Source organism: Arvicanthis niloticus, chromosome 20 (genome assembly GCF_011762505.2).
Source record: "Arvicanthis niloticus isolate mArvNil1 chromosome 20, mArvNil1.pat.X, whole genome shotgun sequence".
Lineage (NCBI taxonomy): Eukaryota > Metazoa > Chordata > Mammalia > Rodentia > Muridae > Arvicanthis > Arvicanthis niloticus.
The window spans coordinates 30,265,269-30,291,804 of NC_047677.1; the positions used below are offsets into that span (position 1 = coordinate 30,265,269).

A 26,536-nucleotide genomic window follows, 5' to 3' on the forward strand; every position below is an offset into this window, starting at 1 on the left:
AATTGAATTCTGGTTATGAGATTTGGTGACAAGTGCCCTTGCTATTGAGATAGCTCACTGGTGTCTGTTCAGCCTACCTTTTAACTCATAAATTTATATAATTTGATCTAAAGGTTTTAAACAACATCTTATAGTTATGGACATACTGTATACTTTCTTCAATGCTGATGAAATATATGAAGAAAATAAAGACTGTTGTATCATATCCACTGATCATTTTCATAGATTTCCTTTTCAGGATGTTTTATTTAAATCCATATATTTTTAATACAGTTTAATTGAAGGGATTCTTGAAATTCTGAGATTTTAGCCTTCAACCACTGAAAAGTTTTTTCTCCTATAATCTGAAAGCATTTTAAAGTGTTTTATTATCTAGTGTTTTGTTTATACATATGTGTTTGTCTATGTAAGTGAATGTCCTAAGTCTGTGGGTTCCTGTAGAATCCAGAAAAGGGTGTCACAACTCCTGAAACTGGGAGCTACAGGTTGTTGTGAGCTATCTGGCATATATTCAAGGATCTAAACTTAGATTCTCTACAAGGACAGCAAGCACAAGCACCCTTAACCACTGAGCCATCCCTCCAGCCCTTAAAAATAGGTTTAAACAGTACAGTATCACAGAATGCAGACAGACATTCACACTGCTTCTTGCAACTATTTTGCATTATTTCAAATTTTTTACATTCTAAGTGCTGTAGCAATAAATTTCTTTATGGGCTTCTTTTTTTCATGTCTATATTCTTATGAAATGTCACTAATAATAGAATTAAGGTAAGGAAACTACTTCTTAAGCATCCAAGTTCATGTGGAAGACAATACAAAGACTCACCTTTATCCTGAGATATTTTTCCTATTGTAGTGAAAAACAAAATTGTTTTCTCAGAAGTTCCTTATAGAAAATAAAACACCAAGGGATACTGTTATTGAAAAGGAGATTTGCAACATCTTAAACCCTGTGAGTTTTCTGCTTCTTACCAGCACTGCATCTACAGATGTAATCTCAGGTAAAAATAATTCCCTTTATCTGTACCAGCTGAGAGCATTTAAAGCTGAAAATAATACAGCGTATTATTGCTTTGTTGTGGATTTTGTATCCTCATACAAATATCAGAGGGAAGACAGTAGAAAACTATGCATTCCAAGGAATAATCTCACAATGATTCTGGTTGATAGAGCAATTTCTTGTTACTATTTCTTCATGTCTACTCAAAAGCATCATCTCAAGAATTTGTCATGAATTGGAGGCAGCTCAGTATGTATTTCTTCAGATCTATAAATTCCTGTAACAAGTACTTTGGATAAACTTAGTGATTACCACTGAAGAACAAAGAAACTGTTTCAACTGGAGCTTTCCAATAAGGGATATGGGACTATACCTGGGCTGGAATGAGAAATGGTTCTTAAAAAAAAATGCTGCCCTGTAAGGTATCCATGGCTTGTGTACTGCCCACTCCGATGTATCTCTTCTTTATTTAACTGTTTCTATTTTCATCTCTGATACATTTGCAGTGTCCAGATCCACCGTGCAAACAGGACTTGCTGGCTTACCTGGAACAGATAAAATTCTATTCCCACCAGCTGAAAATCTGCAGTCAAGTTAAAGCAGAAATCCAAAACCTGGGGGGAGAGCTCATCGTATCAGCTGTGAGTAGTACTGCCTGTCACTTCCACTGTTACACAGAAGACACTAGAAACAGAGCAACCATGGTGCAGCTCACAGTTGGTATAAAATACATGTAATTAATCAAGCAAGAACATTTGCCAGGTTTCTTTTCGAAATATATGTATATATGTGTGTGTGTATGTGTATGTATATGTGTGTGCATGTGTATATATACATATATATGTATATATATATGTGTGTGTGTTATTTTTATTTCAGAGATTAAGGAATATATTAGCTTTTGGATACTACCTTGGTAAGAAATTCATGTTCATATGAAACAGTTTTCAAGCTTTATCATGTGCACAGAGAGAAATCTGAGATGAGTTCTGTATAATTTTAAAATATGGGGCTATAAAAGCATAGATTAATTCTATTAGTTTATTACTATTTATTAGTTTTCATTTTCTACATATTTAGTTTTCTAACACAAAAGTTCCAGTCCTGAGATTAAAAAAAAATCCATATGTGATTTTTGAAATAGGGTATTATAAATATTTTTGGTTAAAGGAACTTGCATAAATTCTTTGGTGGCCTTGAGTTTCAATCTGCTTTTAAATTTCCACGGTAGAAATAATGTATGGTGGCTTTTGCTCATCTTTTAATAACATTAGATCATTTCTCTAGAGGAGACATGGTAATAAAATATTTGATGTCTATATTGGATCCAGTTATCAGTGACTTTGAGAAGGACATGTACCAAGATTATAAATTTAAGTTAAAGTAAAGCATGATGAACATTTTAGGAAGCCACATTGCTAGAGCATCTTTTAAAAAGCTGTACCAGTATCCTTATGTATTTTGCATCCTCTCATCCTTCTACATCCTAGCATTGAACTTTCTCTTAATGTATTGATGTTCTTGAAGTAAATGCAGTTAGAAAAAAAGCAAAGGTTATCATCGAGGACACAGAGAGGAAACTAATCATTATTGATTATCTATCTCTGACCTAAATTTAAGCTCAGTCATTACAATTGCATTCCAGGGAGACATTTATTTGATTGTTTTGTTTTCTTTAATATCTGAATCAATTGTTTCAGAAAGGTTAAGTAGCTTCTCCGGGGTCATAAAGTAAATGTTAAATTTGGGGTTTCCCGTCAGAGACCTCTGTGCTTTATTTCTTCTGTTGCCCAGCATTGAATCTTGGAGGAAACTGAGGCTTGTAAGAAAACAGTAGGTGATTCAGAAAGAATTAGAATTTCTGCCTTGCTTTTTGTTCCAGTAAACATCAGAGGCAAAAATAAAGATTTGTCTTTTGCATGATACACAAATTTTAGAAAAGTACATAGACTAATATCAATATTGATATCCTTTCATTTTTCAAAGAAAATATAGTTTACTAAATCAAAAGTCATATAAACTATATCAGCATATCTAGGTAGAAATGTACACATATTCATGGGTACTCATTTATAGCCCAGAGAAAATTATGCAGATATTTGTGATATTTTTTTACTTTCAGTGTAATTATATAGTTTTTAACCAGCTGTGCATTGCAAACATCATAAGTAGGAAATTAATTTAATTCATGTAACCCACCAAAAATTGTAGTTTAGTCTACACTAAACATGAAGAGAAGAGCATAAATTCTTATTTATATGCTGCACAAAGTTTTAAACACAGTGTCTTTTAAAATGTATGGAATATTTTACATATGATGTTGAATAACTATATCAAGGTAAGGAAATACTGTATTTGGACATTGACTCTAGTCCAGCTTGTGAGGACAATGTTGGTAGCAGTAATACTGCTATTATGTCACATACTGCACATTGCTATCACAGAGAAAGATCTGGATTCAAAATTTAGTATTTGGTTTCTACTGAATGTTGTGTCACCTGCCCAATCTTTAAACATTAAAGAATTATAGTCCAGATCATTGTGACTATTTTCATGAGCATATTACATAGGTATATTAAGCTCTCTGAGCTCCATTTCTGAATTATTAGACAGCCAGTCCTTTTTTTTCTCGTTCAATATTTCACACAGTCATCATCTTTATAAGGTTCAAGTTCACACAAATGTTATTTTCCAAATATATGGTACGGCTTTCATCTCACCCAGAGAAGACCTCTCAAAATATGTGATGCATGTCCTCAGGTCTAGTCTTGACACAGCAATTAAAATACATGACTTTTATACTAATAAATAAATGTCATGTTTAGCATACTTCAGAAAAGCTTCCTCCTGCAAAAAATGGGGAACAAATACAGAAACCCACAGCTAGGCATAGTGCTGAGAGGGAGAGATCTTGGAACACTTAGCCCTAAATGAAATGTCTCTAACAAATCCCTCCGCCCAGAGCCCAGGGAACCATGCTAAAGAGGAAGTGGAAAGATCATAAGAGCCAGAGCCAGAGCCAGAGCCAGTGGAGGACCCCAAGTAAACATAAGCAAAATTATGTTTATAAAAATTTAGTCACAGAGACTAAAGCAGAGCACGCAGGACTGTACAGGTCTGCACCGGGTCCTCTGCGTTGATAACAGGGCTCCCAGTTTAATGTTCTAATGAGAGTTCTAATGAGAACTAATGATGTTCTAATGAGAGTTCTAAGTGTGCAAATGAGTGGGTCTCTGATTCTTCTTCCTTCTTTGGGGTCTTTTCCTTCTGTTGTGTTATCCTGCCCCACTTTCATGTGGTAGTTTTGTTTTATACTATTGTATATTTGTCATATTTTTAAAAATGACTAAATGAAAACATAACCACTAGGGTAAAGGTTAACAACTGAACTGTCATTTATACCTACTGGGAGTGGGAAAACAGTTTTCTCCAATGGAGTGACAATATATACATATACAATACACATATACATATCATTCATATATATATATTCACACACATACACGCACACCAAGGCAGGCCTCATGTTCTTGAGTAATTGACCAACATATAATAGACTTTATAGTTTTGTTTTATGTATACTTTTATTTGGTTATACTTAGTGGGTGTTTTTTGTTTTTTTGTTTGTCTGCTTCTTTTTTGTTTTTTGTTTTGTTTTTTTTTTGATGGTGGTATTTTACTTTGTTTTTGGTTTTTTTCTGGTTTGATTTTAGTTTTAGTTTTGGGGGTTGGGTTGTTTTTATTGAGTTTTTGTTTTAGTTTTTAGAGAAAGTACTTAAAGGGAGAGCAGGAAAAGGGAAAAGAATCTGGAAGAACTTGGGGGAGGGGAATAATATCATCAAAATATATGTATATTTTAAAAAAAACGTTTTCAATAATGAACTACACTTTGTTTGTTTTTTTAAAAAGGCCACTCATTGTCCATCCAAAAATGCAATCTCCTTGAACTATATAAATGGCATTATATTCACTATTATTCAATGTGATGATTCAAATTCATGAACCACATATTGTATAGACAGAATGGGCCAGATCCGTTTAAAATCTGGGCTTTATCATTTAAAAGTGGAGTCATTATGTGTCCATGTATTATTATGAACCCAAAGCTATTTGTCATCATTTTGATCATAATTCTCCATTAGAAGAATAAATCTGCCAGAAGAAAAGCATGCCCCCTTTTACATTCTCGACATCTGCCTTCAGGTAGACTCAGAAAGCTTTCAATGTACACTTCAGCTTTGTGTGCCAAACTATCTACTTGCTTGGATATTTCAGTGACCCTATATTCACCTGTTTCCTTTCTTTATCTGTTTTCTTTTATGTCTGCCTTTTCTTTTTCTTCTTTAAATTGAAAACTAAACTGTTACGAGGTATCTCAACCAAGCTTCTAAAAGCACAGAAACTCATTTTAAAATATCACACAGATTCTGTATTTAAAACTGCAGCATTCACTAGAGTGGCTGAGATTCTGAAATGAATAGGCAGAATATATTCTGTGAGTTCCAAGGGTTAGGGCAGAGAAGCTGAATTAATGAAATGAAATTATTTGAAATACATGCACATAGTATACCATCAAATTGAAATCCATAACCTCTCATTTGTAAGTCTATATGATACACATTTATCTTGAAGTTGCATGATTTAACTATAAGAAACCAAGGTACAGTTCATTAAAATCATGGAAAAGGGGCTGAGCTCCTTTTTGTGCCAAGCACACTAATACATGTGGACTACAAGCCACTATAGTGGCTTAGCCTGTGGGTTTTTTATGATGCCCAAGTTTATACAAAAGTAACACAAGGGCAGTAGTTGCTCATACCTTTGATCTCAGCACTCAGGAGGCAGAGACAGACAGATTTCTGAGTTTGACATTAGCCAGGTCTGCAGAGTGAATTATAGGACAGCCAGGGCTACACAGAGAAACTCTATCATGAAAAGCTAATAACTAACTAATGAACTAACTGACTTACTTACTTACTTACTATAAAAGTAATATAAAAATACATTTGCGTGTGTAGCATCAGTGTAAAGCAATGGAACAAACCCTGTGTTAGGAAGGTGCACAGATGTACATGGTTGTACATAGTCAAGGGGATAATTAATTCTTCCAGTATGCAGAGTGCAGAAGAGAAAGCTACAGAAGTTGCCTGATCTAAATTTGGGCCTTGACTATTCAGTGGCAATTAGATGTGCTTTTTTTTTGGAGAAAGGACAAAGGGAGACCCAGGCAGAGGAGAAAATAAGACAAGAGGATACAACAGGGTAGCTATATAATATTCATGAAGGCCAGCGGAGTAGTTTAACTGAAGATAGTATTACTCATACTATTTGCATGTGTGTTGTGGAGTGGGAATAAACAGACTTCACCCCGGAGATAATTTAAGTTTGAGAGGGACACAATGAGATCTGTGCATTTGGAAGTTAACTATGTGATGTTACTGATGGATCAACAACAGGGTATTAGGAGGAAAACCACTGGGTTGTAAGGGCTTGCTTTAATATGATTCAGAGCAAAGGAGTGAGAAAGCCTCTTCTTCTGAAATCTCGGTGAGCATGTGAAGTGTGAGGTCAATATGCTGTCATATGTTAAGGATGAAGGACAGGTAAGACTTTAATGTTCTGGGCGTTGGCAGCTTAGCTAGCAATGGCAACATGAAATGATACACATGGTAGGAGCATCATGTCTAGAAGAATAGGTAGACATGTTCAATTTTATTCATTCAAGTTAGGTGGCAATGGAACATCTGAAGGGAGAAAGGTCCAGGAGAACCTGGGCATGCATGCAATCATGGCTCTTAGGGAAGAAGGGTCTGAGAAGCAACTGGAACCACTAATTAAATGAGTGCTGGAGAAGGATTTAAAGAAACTGCTGAGATCGGATTTTTCCATAGTGTCATTCCAGGAGACTTTTCACAGTATATACAGGTTTATTTTGAAACATTAACCAAATTGGGAGGTAGTGTCTCCCAGAGGTTTGGCGAGTCCTCAGGAAGTCAGGAAGTTCCTTCTACTTTGTATCTCTGGCTTTGGTTGCATTATTATCTGAGCCAAAGAAAAACATTCAGTCAAAATGAATGAAACTGAAGCACACAATCCTGGCTGCAGTTTTCACTGGATATTAACAGGCAGAGCTTTCCCAATGACAAAGGATGCAAATAATGCCTGGATGCAAATCTTTTCCTCTGTGTAGCCAGTTGCTTCATAAAGAAAAGGGTGAGTGTTGGTGGCAACTAACAGTTTCTAGCACGTTCCTCTGTGAAAACCAGAAACTCATCCATGCATGCTCATGTTTTAAACATCTGCTTTCTAAAAGATAGAATCTCTTGTGAAAATTAGTGTTCTTTACTATCTTAAATGTGTCACTAGGCAGGAGTTGGTAGCTATAAATGATGTAGACCACTCATGTTTCCTGAGCCTTAAGAATGCATGTTCAGTTTATTCTTAGTAAGTACCTGGCTGTATTTGTCAACCTGTATCAGAAATAAGATGATGCTGATGATGTCAGGTGAGATAAGAACCAATGCAGAGAAAGAGAAAAGATCAGACTAGGACATGGGGGAGACCATCAAATAGGTTGGCAAGAAGTGCGAGTATAAGAGGTGTTCCCAAATAAACAGAATTATAGGTGTGTTGAAAGCCTATTTATCCTTTGGTACTTATATAATGTTAAATGTAATTAACTGAAGGATTCTCAGGTAAAAAATAAGAAGCATGGAGAAACAAAGAAACCAATGAAGAATCCACACAATAACATGGAAAATAATATTTTCAGGGAGTGAGAGGGATGAATTAAGAGAAACATTAGAGGGATTGGGGTTGGACATTGAGAGAGCTTTTTCTGTCTGAGCTTGGACTGAGGTGAATTAAGATATAATCACACATAAAGATATATGAGTGGAGAGTTGACGAGGTCCTTACTCCTAGATCCCATCTTCTGATAAAATTGAACACACCCTCTGTTAACAGTGAAATTTGAGTTCTCTGCCCAAACTTCATTGGAGAAACAGAATTAAGATGGCCATCCCCTCAATCACTTCTCTGAATTACTCAGTAGAGAAAGTAGCCTAAGGTAGCCACAGTGATCTGAGATAGAGGGCAGAGAAGCTGTATGCTCATATGTGCTTCAGGTTATTGCTTAGTGGTGGAATGTGCCCAAGCCAGTTTATCCTCTAGCACAAGAATCTGAAATCGCAGTGACTTTCCAAGTGCTTTCTCTCAGATCACAAGGGAGTCACCCAAAAGACTTGCCATGTGTGAAGTGCCTAGAATGCTAAACAGGTTCTAAGGGCTCAGTCTCCACAGCCACTCTGACTTATGAGGGTCTTAAATAAGAAAAATAGAAAGATTATAACCTCCAAGTGATTATCCAGTACTTGGGTTACCAGAAGTCAGTCCCCTCAAAACACTCTCAATTGTACCTCTAGTCTCTGGAAGCACAGTAGCCAGTGAGATAACTGTTGAATTGTATGAAGCATGTCATAAAAGATAAAAAATAAACACTGTTATAGTCTACTGTGTGTAGACATATAAATTCAGGGGGAAAATCAAATTGTGAACAGGTTTAAACTCTCAAAATTATCCTTTTTTCTAGATGCCAGGTTTTTAGCTTGCCAAATTTTATACTACTTAAAATTGATTAATTATGTAACTCCTGTGTTTTGTGGCTCTCCGTTAATGTGTTTAATTGTTCTCTCTTACCCCGAGGCAGGTGTGCCAAAGCCACACTTTTAACAATTAGAGAAATATATGAAACTAATCCATCGAGACAGAAAGAGAGAGAAGATCAGCAATATTTGAAAAAATTTCAGACAATTGCAACTGAGCTCTGGCCTACATCAGGGAGCACTATATATCAACTAAGGAATGATAGCATCAGCAGGAATATAGCTATTGACCAAAGGAGCCACCAGGGTCCACAGATCATAAGCCACCAAGTCCATACAAATAACCTAGTAAGCTAATGTGCATGCCATGTTATAGCATTAGGGGATTATCTAATGAGCTTTCCCAATATAGTGTATCCATTTGTCTAGGCATGGAAAAACAATAAGTAAACAGAAAAACAAGAAAGATTTTGAAAATAAGCATAAATATTTATCATGAAAAAGACATAGGGTCGAAGTATAAAATTGAAGAGGAAATAAAGGAAATGTGGATAGGGAGAGGAATGAAGAAGAAAAAGGAGAAAAGAGGAAAAGTTTTTTTATTAAAAATCTATGCTTTAAAGTGTAGGTTTTGTTCATTGGTTGGTTGATTTCTAAAACCATTCTAATCAGAAATTGCTATATTCTATAGTGTATCCAGATGCAGTAACATTTGGAACTACTGTAGTGATATTTTATGTTGTAATTACCTTATCTCTATGAATGTGGAAATAGGTGTAGGTGTTTCAGTTACTTCTCCCAGGACACAGAGGTAGGTCTCAGTAGACTTAGGACCAGAATCTTGAGTACCAAGTTCTGAAGGGGAACCTTTAGGGATATATGGAAAGTCAGTTGTGTTGGATGGTGTTTTTCTGGGGCAAACATATGAAAGAATGTTTTTTTTTTTAAATGGAAACAAGAGAAAGACTAGACAGACTCCTGTAGGAATGTTTTACTAAAGCAGACACAGGAGAAAAGATGTTCTGTTAAAGCAAACACATAAAAGGACACGTGATGAAGGATTCTTTGCCAAGGACTTACATGTATTTCTCTGCCTTATATTATGTAGTTGAGCTTTCTTAGTCAGGACTCCATAGAGAAAAACATCAAACAAGTTCTGATGGTGTGCTGTAGTTTTTTGTTTGTTTGTTTGTTTGTTTGGGGGGGTTGCCACTTTTGTGGACTTGGGCTGATTGCCAGAGTGATGTCAGCTGAGACAGATGCATGTGCTAAGGCAAGACATGGGTTGAGGCAAGACCCATGGAGAGCATATGATGTTTACAGGGATATAAATAAGACTGGACAGACAGTGACAGAGGCTGAGCTAGGCATGTTTATAGAAATAGCTGTGTAATACTTGGTCTTGCATCTTCACTGATCTTTGATTCCCCGAGAGAGGCACAGCCGAAAACTTTGCCTGGTGTTCTTCTTGAACCTGGCCCCTCCTGCTGACTTGAGCTGAGGCTGAGGCCTGCCTGTCTCTGCTAGGTAGTGCTATCTGACTCGTGTTTTCTATTGTGCTTGCTATTCCAACTCTACCAAACTGGACTGCTGATGTATCCATGAAGTGTTTGCAAAATGGATCGAGCTGCTCTGTGAACTGAACTGCCAATTTCCAGACAACACAGATGGGAGTTGCTCCAAAGAATTTTTCTAAACAGGTCTACTTTTTTCATATCCTTTTTTTCCCCCCTACTACTTCTGGTGGCTGGTGGGCTATAAGAGAGGTTAAAGAATTTAACAACCATCACTAAAAATAGACATTAAAATTAAATTTACAATGTTTTCTACTTCATAATTATTGAAAATACCCTCTTATTCCCAGTGAATTTTATGGTAGTGTGATTGGAGGTGGTATCATAACACCCGGCTGCATGGTGTCTGCTTTTGTCCAGGGCTAGGGTCTGGTTTAATTGCAAAATGGGAAAAGCACTGATTAAAAATAATATTAATGTCAGAAAGGGTTTGTTGAATCAGGAATTGCAAGACGAATTGACTACAACTCATGCTCAGATTACAGAATCAGTACAATGATTCAATCTCCAAGACAAGACCAGAGTATAATCTAGACAGTAATAACTTCCTTCTCTATTCTTCTATGTATTCATCTTGGTTCCTTCCTCCTAAGTTTCTGACCTTGTTCCTTTTGTCCTTCTTAGCTTGCCCAAAACATTCTTTTCTACAACAATTGCCACATGGCATTAAAGCATATAGAGCTGAATCTTTTACCTCATTTTGTTTTAAGAAGGCACTGCTACAGTATTGTTTTATCTTCATCAGCAAGAGTAAGAGGTGAGGCATTAGGGATTTTTCTTGGCAATTATTAACATATAAGAGTTGATACACACATATCAAACCAGTATCATGTACCTTCTTTGTGACATTACTACTGGTTTGACTTTGCTTTCCTGAGATGTTCCTCTTAGGAAGACCAGTGTTCTATTTTTTTATGATACTTAGTTTTAGTCACAGAGAGAGGTAAGATCAGACATCTGGATTAGCTACAAAAATCAGTGCCTACAAAGAGGAATGAAATAGAGGAAGTGGGCATAATGTCTTTACTGATAGTTTAGAGATTGTTATTTTTAATAGTCTTGCATGATTCAAAACACAGACACTGAATTATTCTATTTTATTCTGTTATCATTGATAACAGACATTTAGACTGCAAAACTATGTTCTTGAAAATGGAATTAGCTTGTTATCAACCCCATAGTAAAGAGAGAAGAAATTAATTGTGCTTCTTATATGCTAAGCAACCTGAAACTTGGAACTTCAAAGACCCATTGGAAGAAAAGTCCAGGAGGTAAGCAAGTTTCATTTGACAACTGTAGGATGGAGCCAGTTTCCCATTAGGCAAAATACACATCAAAGTAAGAGGAACTCGCCATGCAGGCATTTGGATGCTTATGAGTTTAGTTGGAAATCTAGTATAAAAAAAAATCACAGATGCAAACGAGAGAGATGAAAAGCAGCAAGGGGCTAAGGCTTCCAGAAGAACAATGTTCATTTCAGAATTCATTACAGTGCAGAGAAAGGCAGGCATGAAAACTGTGTGCGCAAAGACATGTTGGTGTGGATTGAATGCCAAGTTGTCGCTTCCTTTCTGACCTCAGGCTGTATTTCTGCTCGGAGGTGCATGATAGACAGTCATGCTAGTCAAGAGATAAATGCCCCCCCCCCCCTTTCTCACTTCCTCTCTTTTTCCTTCCTTTCTTCTCCTGATCTCTCCATCCATTTTTTCTTTCTCCCTCCTCCCTCCATTTCTCCTTCTCTCCCTCTCTTTCTCTGGGTTTACTATCCGAAAATCCTACATACACTTCTTTCTTCATAATTTACTATCTTTTAATTTTATTTATTAGTGTCAAATGCATGGCAAGTGTTTACATGGGGAACGGGAAGTAGAGAGAGGGAGGCACAGGTGGTGTGGATTTGGGAATGCTTTATGCATTAAAGATGCAAGAGGATAACCTTAGGGAGTCTTCCCTCCTCTTACCTGTAGGTTGTTTCCAGGGATTAAAATTAGGTCATGAGACTTTTTCAGTAAGTGTTTTAGTCACAGAACCACCTTGTTGGCCTTTTCTTCATGATTTAAAGCCTAAATGATATTAATAGCAAATCAATAACTGTTAGGAACTGATATCAAACTCTGGCTTCTTGTGCTTTTATCTATGTCCAGATTGCTCATCTTTTGCACGATCTGCTTATGAGAGTTAGATAATTACTTGATGGGGAGGGGGCTGTCTCATACATTGCAAAATGTTCAACAAGATTCCCTGAATCTTTGAACTTTGAAAATGGTGGTATGCCTCTTTAGCTGGCTTTTTTCTGTCTCTCAGTGACTGGGTGTTGGATGACTTCATCTCATAGTCACTCCCTGCTCTAGAAGGTCCTCTGAGTGGTTCTGTATAACCACCTTGCAAGGGCTGCTTATGTAACTAGCCCATGACTATGAGGTGAATGCAAAATATTAGACGGCCCATTCAAGGTATTGCTTGAAAATGCAGTTCTGTAACCCCTGCAAAGTTAGGCAAAATTCTCACCTCTGGCTGAGATGAACAGTGTTCTCCTTGATTCCATCTGCTTTTCCAATTGTTTTTCTTTCCTTTTCTTAAGAACAGAACCAGGTAAACAAATATTTCTCATACATTTTTTCATAGATACCAACTTAATAGAACATTGTAACATCATAATATTTTTTTTTTATCATTACTCCTTCACTGATAGGGATGAGGTGTCAGGAGAACTTTTTCCACTTGGTGACTAATTTTAAATTATTGACGTGTGTGTGAGAGTGTGTGTGTGTGTGTGTAGTTAGATAGATACATAGAGATATAGATTGATATATAGGTGAAGATAGATAGATAGATGGATAGATGGATAGATAGATGGATAGATAGATAGATAGATAGATAGATAGATAGATAGATATCCTCTTAACTGCAATACAAGGAAACACATGGAATTTGGTTTACAAGTAATGAGTATAAGTTGCCAAATATCACATGGTTAGTTGAACTGTAGATTCAGGTTCCAGTTACTGCCCTTTGTGTCATTCTATACTGACACATATTTATTCTCATTTTCCTGCCCTGACACCAAGACAAGCTTTCTGTTCTCTAAGAGTGCAGTAAGGAAGAGAAACGAGCCGAAAAACAACAATCTGTGACACATTTTACTACAAATACAGTTTCATTTCACTTGATTCTGAGGATTGCAGGGATTTTTTTTTTTTTTTAAAAAAAAAGCAAAAACAATATAAAAGTTAGAAACTAAATTAATAATAGATCGTGACAGATTTTGAACCAGTGTTGACATTTAGGATACATTTGTTCTAGATAAATATGGAGTCAGACACTAGTGAACAATTCTAGTAACTAGTCATTGCTACTGATAGTATAAGTGGCTATTGAGAGAGATGATGTCTTATCAGGTTTGAAATTTGAAGATGATGATTTCTGCTAGTTAAATACTACTAGGGTATCAGTTGGCTACATGAAAACCAATGTCATCTTTCAGTGGTTAAACATGAAGTTTCTGCAAGTCTAAGTTGAATGAATGTATCTCAGAAAAGACTTGTAATAATATGGCTCAGAAATGCTGCTTTCTGGGGATACAGCCCAAAAAAAAAAAACAATAACCCCGACAACCTGTGTGAGCAAATATTGTCTATTGTTTCTTTGTGATATTAGATGTCAGGAGGATGCGTGCTGTCAAGCCTTGGGTCACAGAAGATTTGGGGCTAAATTTTCTGATAACACTCAAGATTCTGAAAACAAGACATGCAGAGGATTCTTTATTTTTGTTTTGGTGTGTAGGTGTTTTGCTTGCATGAATGTCTCCGCTCCACGTGTGTGCATTCCTATCTGCAGCCAGTCACTAAAATGGAATTAAAACCAACATGCTAAAACATGCCTAAAAATACAGATGGTTATTGTTAACCATGGCAAATGATATTTTTCATAATTTTTAAGACAAAGAGCTTTTGAAACTTTGTGTTCTCTGGTCATAGCTTTCCTGTGTCTCTCACACATACAAGTGCACACACGGTTGTGTACATCCTTCATTATCTTTCTTGCTTCTCTTTGCTCTTTTAATGATTTCCTGGAGTCTATGAAACAACTTCTTCCTAATACAACTTAATTTAATTAGACCTCTCTTTTGAGCTCCTGCTGAGTTAACATTTAGTTTATCATGTGAATCTTGGGGATAATCTGAAACATTCCATATACTAACTAAATATCTCAGGCTCAATACACTTGGACATATGAGTGGCATGCTTTGGTTTGTACGCTCTGTCTGTCATCATCTATGGAATGCTGCCTTATGCTTCTCCACTATCTTTCCCTCTTAATTGTGCTGCTCCATGGTTGGTACAGTAATTCGATTTTCTGGAAGATAACTCATGCTGGAAGCAAAGAAAGAGAGCAGCTTGGCATCGTCTCACTAATTTTGTAGAGCTGTTTTCTCTAAGGTAGCATTTTTAAATGGCCCCATTATGCATCTGCTGCTCCACCTGGGAGCAGGAGCCAGGCCAGGTACAAGCCATGAATGACATAATTTTTCTTAATGGTACTAAGTGCCTGAAAACATACTGCAAAGAAAGGGGAGGGTGACAAATGGAGCCCGGAGCAGCCCTGGGTAGCTCTTCTTTGGTAAGGTCAGTAAATTACTCCAACTACTTGAGCAGTGTCAGGAGGGCTGGTTTGAGAGAGGGAAAAGATCCATGCTAATTCATGCAGAATGTTGTAAAAATGTACCCTTGCAGACTTTCTGACATTGGAGAGCTTTCCAGAAAAATGGCTTTGTTACTACAATATCTAGGGACACTTGTGTACGTAGCATTGGCCCATGTGTCCACATGCATTTGTGCATGTGTGTATGTGTGTGTATATGTATAAATGATGCATATATAAATAGTTTTATAGGTGTTTAGTTACTTGTGCATGCTTTTATTGCTCTAATAAGATGAAGGTTGGGAGCACACTCTACTAGAGTTGATTCCAAAATTTTCTCATACACTTTATAAGAGGTTTCTCTGCCACAGAGCTATAATTACACCATCAGGGGCCACCCATATAGTCTATGTTCTTCGATCTATGGATCATGTAAGGCTGGTAGAGGAATGTGTTCCTTCCATACAGGATTCATGCTGGTAAATATCATTTGGGGATTTTTGTTTGTCTAAGGCCTGTTGAGAAAATGGCAGTATTTGTCATTAGTGAAACCTATCAACAGTATTTGAGGAAGTGTACAGTCATGATTTACATATCTCCTTCGTGAAAACATATTGTCTCTGAATCTGTATGACAATATGCACTAAAATAATACGGCCCTTAGCAGTGAGAAAGATAAAAGCAAGATAAAAGCAACCCTATGGGACCTGTCACATACCAAAAAACTATTTTAATTTCTTCTTCCTCCTCCTCCTCCTCCTCCCCTTCCTCTTCCTCTTCTTTTCTTCTTCTTCTTCTTCTTCTTCTTCTTCTTCTTCTTCTTCTTCTTCTTCTTCTTCTTCTTCTTCTTCTTCTTCTTCTTCTTCTTCCTTCTCCCCCTCTTTTTTCTCTGCCTCCTCTCCCTCCTCTTCTTCTTCTTCTTCCTCTTTCTCTTTTTCCTCCTTGTCCTTCTGCTCCTCTTCTTTCTCCTCCTCCTCCTTCTCCCCCTCCTACTTTTTCTATATTACTGTCATTTTAGCATTTTAAGCAATTTGTAAGGCACTGTTTCCACAGTGTTGAAATCAAAGCCAAAATTTGGGGTTAAGTAACTCATTCCTCAGATGACATACGTACCCGATTGAAACCGGCTGGACACCTGAGTCTTCTGACCACAGAGCTTGTGTTCCTAAGTAGCATGTTTATGGACTCACAAGTCTGACATACTTCAGCTTGGAAATATAAAATTCTCATGCTTGTCTTCTTTCTGTTTAGTTTTTCTGCCCTCCCTGAAGTCTGGTTTCTTGCTCCTCTCTACAAGTTCAAGGCAGGAGCACATTGCTAAGAGGAAAGTGATGATGTGGATGTCTGGGGTCTCCTCTGTTCTCTGAATTCCAACCCCTCCCTTGCTATTGTCCCCAGCTCCATTATGTCTCCAGCTGACCTTCACAACACTACAGAACCTATCTTGCTGCAAGCCTTAATTTTAATTATTGCCAAGATAATTTTACTTGACTGGGAAAGATGAGTGTAGGATTTTTTTTTCTGAAGTTTAATACAAACATTGATACTCTGAAGAGTCATCTTGAGTAGGGAGAGATGGTTCAGTGGTTACAAATGTGTACAGCTTGTACAGAGGACATAAAGCCAGTGCCCGGACTCTACAATTGCCTACTCCTGTAGCTTTGTGGAATCTGATGCTCTCTTCTCAGTGGGCATCTGCATTGACACATGCATACTTCCATACAGAGACGCATCCAGATGCATCACTTTATAAATAAATCTCAATTAAATGTACTCATCTATGTTGTATTATGTACACACACTTTATATACCATCCAAACAAACAAACTAAATGAGCAGAATTGACATAAAGTAAGCATTCTCTATTCAATAAAATATCCAGAAATGTCAGGTCTAGAAAATGAGGCATATGGAAAAATTATGCTTTTTTTTTTTAAATGCTGCATTTACTCCTTTTTTTCTCTCCTTTGCTTAGGTTGTAAATATTTTTTATAAAAGTCCAAGGCTGATTGAGTCAGGTTCCAATAAGATAGGTACTACCACACTACCTTCTAATCCCATTATAGTCACATTAAGGAAGAAAGAATAGAGTGAATCTGTGTGTGCAGAAATATGTATGTGAATGTCCGTGTGTTTATGCAGGTGCATGCACTTGTGCATGTGTGCATGTGTGTGTATGCATGTGTGTGTGCATGTGTGTGTGTGTGTGTGTGTGTGTGTGCATATAAAGGTCAGAGGACCTCAGCTGTCCTACCAGAGAAGCTGTATATCTTGTTTGTCTTCATAAGCTGAAGTTTTTTCTATTTTGTATTGAAAATAGATTTTTATATAATATATTCTGATTATTGTTTCCAATTCCCCTTCATTCCCCAGTTCATTTCTACCTCCTTCTGAATTCATAACCTTTCTGTCTCCCATTAGAAAACCAACCACCTTGTAAGGGACAATAATATAATAAAGTAAAATAAAATAAGACATGATAAGATATAACAAAACTAACATATCAGAATTGGATTAAACTAAAACCCAGAAAGAAAAGAGTCCAAGAGAAGGCACAGGAATCAGAGACCCATTCATTAGCACACTCAAGAATATCACATAAACACTAAACTGGAAACCATGTTTATTTTGAATGAAGGGGTGTAGACCTATGCAAGCCCTGTGCATGCTCCTGTTGATTTGGAAAGCCTTGTCTTCTTGGTGTGCTCCTTCCCCTCTGACCCTTACAACTTGTTCTGCCTCCTACAAGATTTCCTGAGGCCTGGGGGGGTTGGATTTAATGAAGATATCTCATTTGTAACTGAGTTTTACAATGTCTCTCACTTAATGTACAATGCTGTCTGTGGTGGGTCTCTGCATTTCTGTCTACTGCAGGAGGAAGCTTCCTTCACGATGGTTGAACAAGGCACTGATATATGAGCATAACAGAATGTAATTAGGAGTCATTCTATTGCTAATATTTTTAAGAACAATAGTATTTAGTTTTACCCTGGGTACTTGGGTTATTTAGTCTTATGGTTTTGATCATGCAAGCAGTGTCAGGTATGAGTTCCATCTCATGGAATAGGCCTTAAGTCAAGTCAGGTATTGATTAATTACTCCCCCAAACTTTGTGGCTCCACTGCGCTAGAGTATCTTGTAGGCAGGGAAGGATTGCAGATCAAAGGGTTTGTGGCTGGGTTGGTATTTTCATTTTCTTTGGTAAATTGCAAGTGCTAAACACACTATAACATAGAGATGATGGCTCTACATAGACACCAGCTCAACTTCTCCATGTTCAATGAGTTGTGTAAATGTCTTCAGTAATAGGGTCTTGCTGTCAGTTTCTGAAGAGTTTTACTTATAGTCTTGACAATGGTCAGGTTGTTTGAGGATTCCCATGGGAGCCCTTTAGCTAACAACTCAATTAGATATAACCAGATCCCAGCATGAGAAGCTTCATTTGGTGACAAAAAAATGTTCAGTTGGAGGCTCTGTATCTCCTATCCTTTGGTGATCTTATTTACACCATACATACACACATGCACACACACACACAAGCTTTTGTTGCATTAAGTTTCTATACCTCCCTTCAAATGGACCTCAATTTCAGCTCTCTCTCCCCATATATTCTCCCTCATGTCCCTGCAACTTGATCCCCCTTTTTCAGTCCCCCATATATCCATTGCTATTTTATTTCCCATTCCTAAGGACATCTATTTGCCCTCCCCCACTGCCAATTCTTTACACTAAACCTAACCTTTAAAGTTAATTGTAGCTTGCTCTTAATTTTATAATTAAGATATATAATTTACAATTCACTTACATATAAGTGAATGCATACTATATTTCTTTCTGGGTCTGCATTACTTCACTCCAGATTAAATTTTTTTAGTTCCATCCTTTTACCTGAAAATTTAATGGTTTTATTTCTTTTAATGGCTGAGTAGTACCCCACTGAATTATTGTACCACATTTCCTTTATTGTACCACATTTCCTTTATCCACTCACCTGTTGAGGAACATCTATGGTTTACATTCACTGGCTGTTGTGAATAGAATAACAATGAACATGATAAAGCAAGTGTCTCTATAGTAGCATGAAGCTCAAGAATAGTATAACTGGACTTTGAGGTAGCTCAAATTCCATCTTCCTGAGAAACCACCACACTGATTTCCATACTGGCTATACAAGTTTCCACTCCTATAAGTGGGTATTCTGTGGGCTTTTAAAATATTCTTTTAATTAATTAATTAATTAATTACATATTATTTAATTATATTATTTATTTACATATTTTTGTAAAGTATGTAATTAATTCATTTGCTCCCCAGACACTGCTCCCTCTTCCCACTCCCTCCCACCCAAAGTCTCTCTCCTTCTCCTCTAAGAGGATGGAAACCCCCTGAGTATTCCCCCATCTTGGCACATAAAGTCTCTGCCAGATTAGGTGCATCCTCTCCCATTGAGGCCAGATAAGGCAGACGTGGAGACAGAGCTTCATGTTGCTACATATGTTCCAGTGGCCTCATTCCATCCCATGTAAGTTCTTTGGTTGGTGGCTCAGTCTTCTTTATTGGGTCTTTGCATGGTTAAGGATCAGGGTGACTGTGATCTCATAGAATGACTTAGATAGTCTTTCTTCTGTTTCTCTTTTGTGGAATATTTCTACTGGTGCAAAGTCAAATAGTCCCCTGAGAGGGAAGTGATGATGATTATAAGAAAGATAGAAAACAAACAAAAAAATGATGTAAGAGACAGATAATGGGAGGGCTGCAGGTCATTACCAAGTTAGAAGGAAGTGTATTACTCATTGCGTTTTTATACTATCGTACCATGGGAAGCAGAGCCACAAGCTAACAGAAACAATTTTGCTAAAATGTACACAAGACATATGTTCCCATTCCCAAAACCTCTGTTCTTTACACTAAGGTCAATAGAATCTTCAGCCCCTAGCCCTGAAACTCAGGTGCATCTTCTCTTATTGCTCCGTATCACAGCAGGCCAGGAAATATGCCAACAGGCCCTGACCTGTCTTGACTCTGCCTGGCAGGTAGATGTTTTCCTCTCTTTTTAGTATCTGCTTCAGAGAAGCAGCAAACAGCTCCCAACAAATATTGGTATTAACTCTTCTTTGAAAGTCTGGTAGAATTGTGCACTAAAGTGATCTGGCCCTGAGCTTTTATTAGTTGGCAGATTTTTAATGACTGCTTCTATTTCCTTATAGGGGTATAGGACCAGTTAGATTGTTTACCTGATCTTGATTTAACTTTAGTTTAAGTTTAGATTTTGCATTTTTGCAAAGTATAGCCTTTTGAAGTAAGACCTAATGATTTTTTTTTAACTTCCTCCAGTTCTGGTGTTATATCTCCTATTCTATTTCTTATTTTTTAATTTACATACTATTTTTGTAGCTTTTACTTAGTTTGGCTATGGTTTTATCTATCTTGTTGATTTTTTCAAAGAACTAGCTTTTGGTTTTGTTGATTCTTTGTAATATTTTCTTTGTTTCTAATTGATTGATTTTAGTAATGAGTTTAACTAATTCCTGCCCTCTAATCCTCTTGGGTATGTTTGCTTGTTTTCATTCCAGAGATTTTAGGTGGGCTGTTAAGTTGATAGTATGAGATATCTCCAATTTATTTATGAAGGCACTTACTCTTATGAACTTTCCTCTGACTTCTGCTTTCATTGTCTCCCGTGAGTTTGGGTATGATGTGCCTTCATTTTCATTGAATTATAGAAAGTCTATAATTTCTTTCTTTACCTCTTCCCTGACCAAGAGATTATTGAGTAAGAAGTTGTCCTATTTCCATGAATATGTGGGCTTTCTGTTGTTTCTGTTGTTGAAGTCCTGCCTTAATCCATGGTGATCTGTTAAGATGAAATGGGATTATGTCAGTCTTCTTGTATTTGTTGAGGCCTGCTTTGTGCCCAATCATATGGTCCATTTTGGAGAACACTCTATGAGGTGCCAAAAAAGAAGATATATTCTTTTGTTTCGGGTGAAATGTTCTGTAGATATCTGTAAGAACAATTTGGTTCATAACATGCATTAGTATCGTCGTTTCTCTGTTTCATTTCTGTTTGGATTACCTGTCCACTTATGAGAGTGGGATGTAGACGTCATCCCCCTCCCATTATTATGTGGCATTCAATGTCTGATTCAAGCTTTAGTAAAGTTTACTTTATGAATATGGGTGCTTTTGCATTTTGGACATATGCATTCAGAATTGAGACTTTATCTTGGTGGATTTTTCCTTGATAAATAAATGTCCTTCCCTATCTCTTCTGATAACTTTTGGTTGAGAGTCTATTTTATTAGATACTAGAATGGCTACTCCAGCTTGCTTCTTGGGTTTGTTTGCTCGAGAAAGCCTTTTCCAGCCCTTTACTCTGAGATAGCAGCTACCTTTGTTGCTGAGGTGTGTTTCCTGTATGCTTCAGAATGGTGGATCCTGTTTATGTATCCAGTCTTTTAGCCTCTGTCCTTTTATTGGGAAATTGAGTCGATTGATGTTGAGAGACACTGATGACCAATGATTGTTAGTTTCTGTGATTTTGATGTTGGAGGTGTTTCTCTCTCTCTCTCTCTCTCTCTCTCTCTCTCTCTCTCTCTCTCTCTCCCCCCCCCCCCCCCACCGTGTATGTGTGTGTGTGTGATTCTTTTCTTTTGGTACTACTATGGGTTAATTAATTTCTTATGTTTTCTTAGGTATATTTACCTTTATTGGGTCAAAGTTTTCCTTTTACTCTCCTCTGTAGGGCTGGATTAGTAGAAAGATACTGTTCAAATTTGGTTTTGTAATATCTTGAGTTTTGTACCTATGGTGATTGAGAGTTTTGCTGGGTATAGTAGTCTAGACTGGCATCTGTGGTTTCTTAGGGTCTATAAAACATCTGTTCAGGATCTTTAAATTCTTTAGATTGGATTTTAGAGTCTCTGTTGAAAAGTCAGGTTTAATTCTGATAGGTCTGCCTTTTTATGTTTGTTGTTGTTGTTATTGTTTTGTGTTCATTTTTGTTTGTTTTGTTTGTTTTTTGGTGAGAGAGGGCTTTTTCACTTGCAGCTTTTAATATTCTTTCTTTTTTGTACATTTAGTAATTTTGGTTATTATGTAGCAGAGAATTTTCTTTTCAAATTCAACCTATTTGGTGTTCTGCAAGCTTCTTTTATGTGTACAGCCATCTCTTTCTTCAGGTTAGGGAAGTTTTCTTCTATGATTTTCAGGAGGGGACTCTTCACCCTCTTCTATTCCTATTATTCTTATGGTTGGCCTTTATTATGGGATTGCAAATTTTGTGGATGTTTTGTGTTAGAAACTTTTTACATTTGGTATTTTCTTTGATTAATATATCCATTTATTTTATAGTATCTTCCATGTCTGAGATTCTTTGCTCTGTCTCTCATATTCTTTTGATAATGCTTGTGTCTATAGTTCCTCTTCTTTTTCTTAGGTTTTCTGTCTCCAGGGTTGCCTCCATTTGTGTTTTCTTCATTGCTTTTATTTCCATTTTTATGTCTTGTATCCTTTTATTCATTTCCTTTGCCTGTTTGATTGTATTTTTCTATATTTCCTTAAGGGATTTATTTGTTTCTGCTTAAAGAGCTTCTACCTGTTTGTGTTTTTCTGTATTTCTATAAGAGAATCATTTATATCTTCTTTAAAGCTCTCTATCATCTTCATTAGATGGGGTTTAAGGTCACTATCTTGCTCTTCAGGTGAGTTAGGATATCCAGGGCTTGCTGTGGTAGGAGAGCTGGGTTCTGCTGTATTGCCTTCTGCTGATTATGTCCTTGTGCTTGCACTTTGCCACCTGGTTGTCTCTTATGTTGGCTGGCATGTGTGTCCCAGGTTGAAGCAGGCCTCCAGGATGCAGGTGGAGCTGTTTGTCTTGGGTTTGATCAAGCTTCCTGGGAGACAGAATTCTGACACAATTTCTGGCAGTATTGTGGGAGTTGGAAGGGTAGAGCTGGACTCCTGGGAGGCAGATGGAGGCATGGGGTGAGATGTCATGCACTGATTAGAAACTGCTGCAGGTGTATGTGATGACCAGAGGCAAGATTGAGCTCCTACAAGTCTTACAGAGCCCAGAGCTGCTAGGCTTCCTGGACTCCCCACAGCTGAGGGTTTGGAGTGGGTTGTCTCACCTGTGTACCTGTGTGTGTCAGGGCAGAGCCAGACTCTTGGGAGGTAGGCAGAGCTATGGTATGGGGAAGCAGTGTCTTGATCCATGGCTGCTACAGGTTTAGGTGTGGACTGTAAGGAAGATGGCAGTTGGGAGACTTTTAAAGACTGCTTCTATTTCACTAAGGGTTAAAAGTCCGTTTAAATTGTTTATCTGATTTTGAACTAACTCTGGTGAGTTGTATGTATCAAGAAAATTATTCATATCCTTTAGATTTCCTATTGTGCTGGAGTAAAGGTATTTAAAGTATATCCTTATGATTCTTAGGATTTCCTTGGCATCTATTGTTATGTTCTCTTCTGTTATAATCTTGTTAGTATGGGTTATTCTCTGCCTGCCTTTTAACTAGTTTCGATAAGGGTTTGTCAATTTTAAAAATTGATTTTCTTAAACAACCAACTTTTGTTTCATTGATTCATTGTATTATTTTTCCATTTTATTTATTTCACCCCCGAGTTTCATTATTTCTTGTCATCTATTTCTTTTGCATTTCTTTCTTTCTTTCTTTCTGTCTCTCTCTCTCTCTCTCTCTCTCTCTCTCTCTCTCTTTCTTTCTTTGCATTTCTTTTTCTCTTTCTTTCTTTCTTTCTCTTTGTCTCTCTCTCTTTCTTTCTTTCTTTCTTTCTTTCTTTCTTTCTTCTTTCTTTCTTTCTTTCTTTCTTTTCTTCTTTCTCTCTTCCGAGCATTTAGATAGAGCCTGGGGTCCTTTATATTTAAGTAACTAGTGCTGTTAATTAGTATAAGATATCTCCATTTAAAAAAAAAAAGTATAGACACTTATTGCTATGAACCTGCTTCTTAGAATTGCTTTCATCATGTCTCATAGATTTGGGTAGGTTGCATATTCATTTCCATTCAATTAAAGGTAGCATTTAATTTCTTAATTTCTGTCTTGTCTGATTTTTCATTTAGTAGTAAGTTGTTAAGGTCCAATAAGTTAGTAAGGTTTCTTCTGTTTTTGTTGTTGACCTCTAGCTTTAGTCTGGAGGTCAGATAGCATTGAGGGCATTATGTCACTTACCTCATATCTGGTGAGACTTTCTTTGTATCCAGGTATATGGTCAATATTGGAAAAAGTTCCATGAAGTCCAGAGAAATTCTATTCTTTTGTGTTTGAGGGAAATGTTCTGTCAATATCTGCTAGATTCATTTGATTTATAATGTTAGTTTGCTCTATCATTTCACTGTTCAGTTTGTGCTGGATGACCTGTCTATAGTAGAGAGTAGAGTATTGAATTCTCTCACTATTAGTGCATGTGACTTAAACTGTAGAAGTGTTTCTTTTATGAACTTGAATGTACTTGTGTTTGGTGGAAAAAATGTTAAGAATTGCCATGCCCCCTTGGTAGATTTTTCCTTTGATGAGTGTGCAGTGTTTTTCTTATCTCTTCTGATTAGTTTTGGTTTGAAGTCTATTTTATTAGAGATTAAACTGGCTACACTAGTTTATTTATTAGGTCCATTTACTTGGATTATCTTTTCCCAGTCTTTTAGGCTGAGGTCCTTGATATTAAAGTATGTTTCTTGAATGCGGCATAAAGATCAATCCTGTTTTCACATCCATACTATTAGTCTGTATCTTTTTATAGGTCAATTGAGACCATCAACATTGAGAGATAATGAACAGTGTTTGTTTCTATTATTTTGTTTTTTTGGTGGTGGTGTGTCCTCTTTTGATTTGCTGGTATGGGATTATTTATTCAGTGTACCTTTGTGAGTGTGATTAACCTATTCACATTAAAGTTTTATTTTCATTATCTTCCTTAGAAAGTAGAATTTGTACATAGATACTGCCTAAATTAGGTTCTTTTGCTTTTGTTTTTGCTTTGATTTTTCATAGAATATCCTATTTCCTCCATCTATTGTGATTGGAAGTTTTGCTGGGTATAGTAGTCTGGGCTTGCATCTGTGGTCTCTTTGACTCTGTAGAACATCTGTCCAGCCTCTTCTAGCTTTTCAAGTCTACACTGAGAAGTAAGGAGTTTGTTATTCTAATAGGTTTGCATTTATATGTGCCATGTTTTTTTCCTCTTGCAGCTTTTAATATTTTTTCCGTATTTTATATGTTTAGTGTTTTACATTATTTTATGCCAAGAGAAATTTATTTCCTGCTTTGGTCTTTTTGTTGTCCTGTATGCCTTTTGTACTTTGGTAGGCATCTTCTTCTTGATCTTAGAGAAATTTTCTTCTATGATTTTGTTGAAAATAATTTCTGTACCTTTAAACGGGCTTTCTTCTCCCTTACTTATTCCTATTATTCTTAGGTTTGGTCTTTTAACAGTGCCCCAAGTTTCCTGGATGTTTTTGCTGCCAGTATTTTAGTATTGCCATATTCCTTGTCTGAAGTATCCATTTAACCTAGCCTGTCATTAGTTTCCGACAGTCTCTCTTCTGTCCTTCCTATTCTGTTTCTGAGACTTGCCTCTGAGGCTCCTGTCTCTATTCTTAAATTTTTTTCATTCTAGATTTTCTTCAATATTAGTTTTTCTCTTTGATCCTAGTTCTACTCTCAGGTCTTGAGCTACTGTATTCATTTCCTTCCATGGTTTGTCTTTGTTTTCATAGATTTCATTGAGGGATTTATTGACTGTTCCTTCAAGTACCTCAATCATATTTAAATATAAAGGCAATTTTAAGAGCTTTGTCTTGTGTCTCCAGGTTTTTTTTTTTAAGCTTTGTTTATTGTTATAAAACAATACTTATGGCTTTCTGTGATAGGAATCCTGGGCTCTTGTGGAGACATATTGTCCTGGATGTTATTGCATTTTTAAACCAAATTCTAGTCTGAGTTTGAAAGATTCTAATTTTGGTTGTTGATAACCAGTCCTGTCATTGTTGGTTGGTTGTTCCTTGATTTTTCTTCCCCTCTCTGGTTCTTTAGGGAGCGTGTGGCTGTGTGTTACCTGGTAGAAAATTCTTATGGGATCCTGATAGGTGTGACCACTGGGGGTTCTAGGTAAAATGCATTTCTTATGTTGGGAGCTGACGCTTGGTACCCATTACCAAGTGAGCTAAGAGAGGAGAGGCTGAGGAAACCTATAGGAGGGAGGAAATGAGGAGTTCCACCAGGATCTGCTTATTCCCTGGGAATGGGCACAGATAGTATGAGGGAGTTACAGCAGTTGGTCTGCTACAGAGTTTGCAATAGGGCTTAGAAACTGGACTTGGAAGAATGGAGGGAAAGGAAACGATCTATACTTAGCCTACCTGCTTCCCTGGATAGGGTGTGTTTTTTGGTTGTTTCTTCAGATATGATCCATTGAATGGCCTTAAACAAGCAATCTAGTCTTGGTGGTGAGCAAGTCACAGACATCCTCCTGTTTCAGCTTCTGCAGACCTGGGATTGAAATTCAGTCAATACCACATCCAGCTTTGTATATCTGGTTTGTGGGATTTGGCAAAGCATTCACTGTACTCACTGAGCTATCTCCCTAGCCTCTGGAGCTAATTTAATAGTTACTTAGCATAAAGTAGCAAGCAGCCTCTCTGAGGTGACAAATGGCCTGCCAGAGTGGCAATGTCAATGAATAACTGAAGTCAGACT

At 37.0% G+C, this 26,536-nt stretch overlaps 1 protein-coding gene across 3 annotated transcripts in view; it reads left to right on the forward strand.

Moving 5' to 3' along the window:
* Positions 1-26,536, forward strand: part of Ctnna3 (catenin alpha 3) — a 1,449,584-nt gene that overhangs the window by 1,393,269 nt on the left and 29,779 nt on the right. For all 3 annotated transcript variants that reach the window (XM_034524718.2, XM_076917155.1, XM_034524719.2), the window contains one exon: positions 1,510-1,644. In XM_034524718.2, the coding sequence (XP_034380609.1) occupies positions 1,510-1,644 (135 nt within the window). The remainder of the gene's footprint in view (positions 1-1,509; positions 1,645-26,536) is intronic.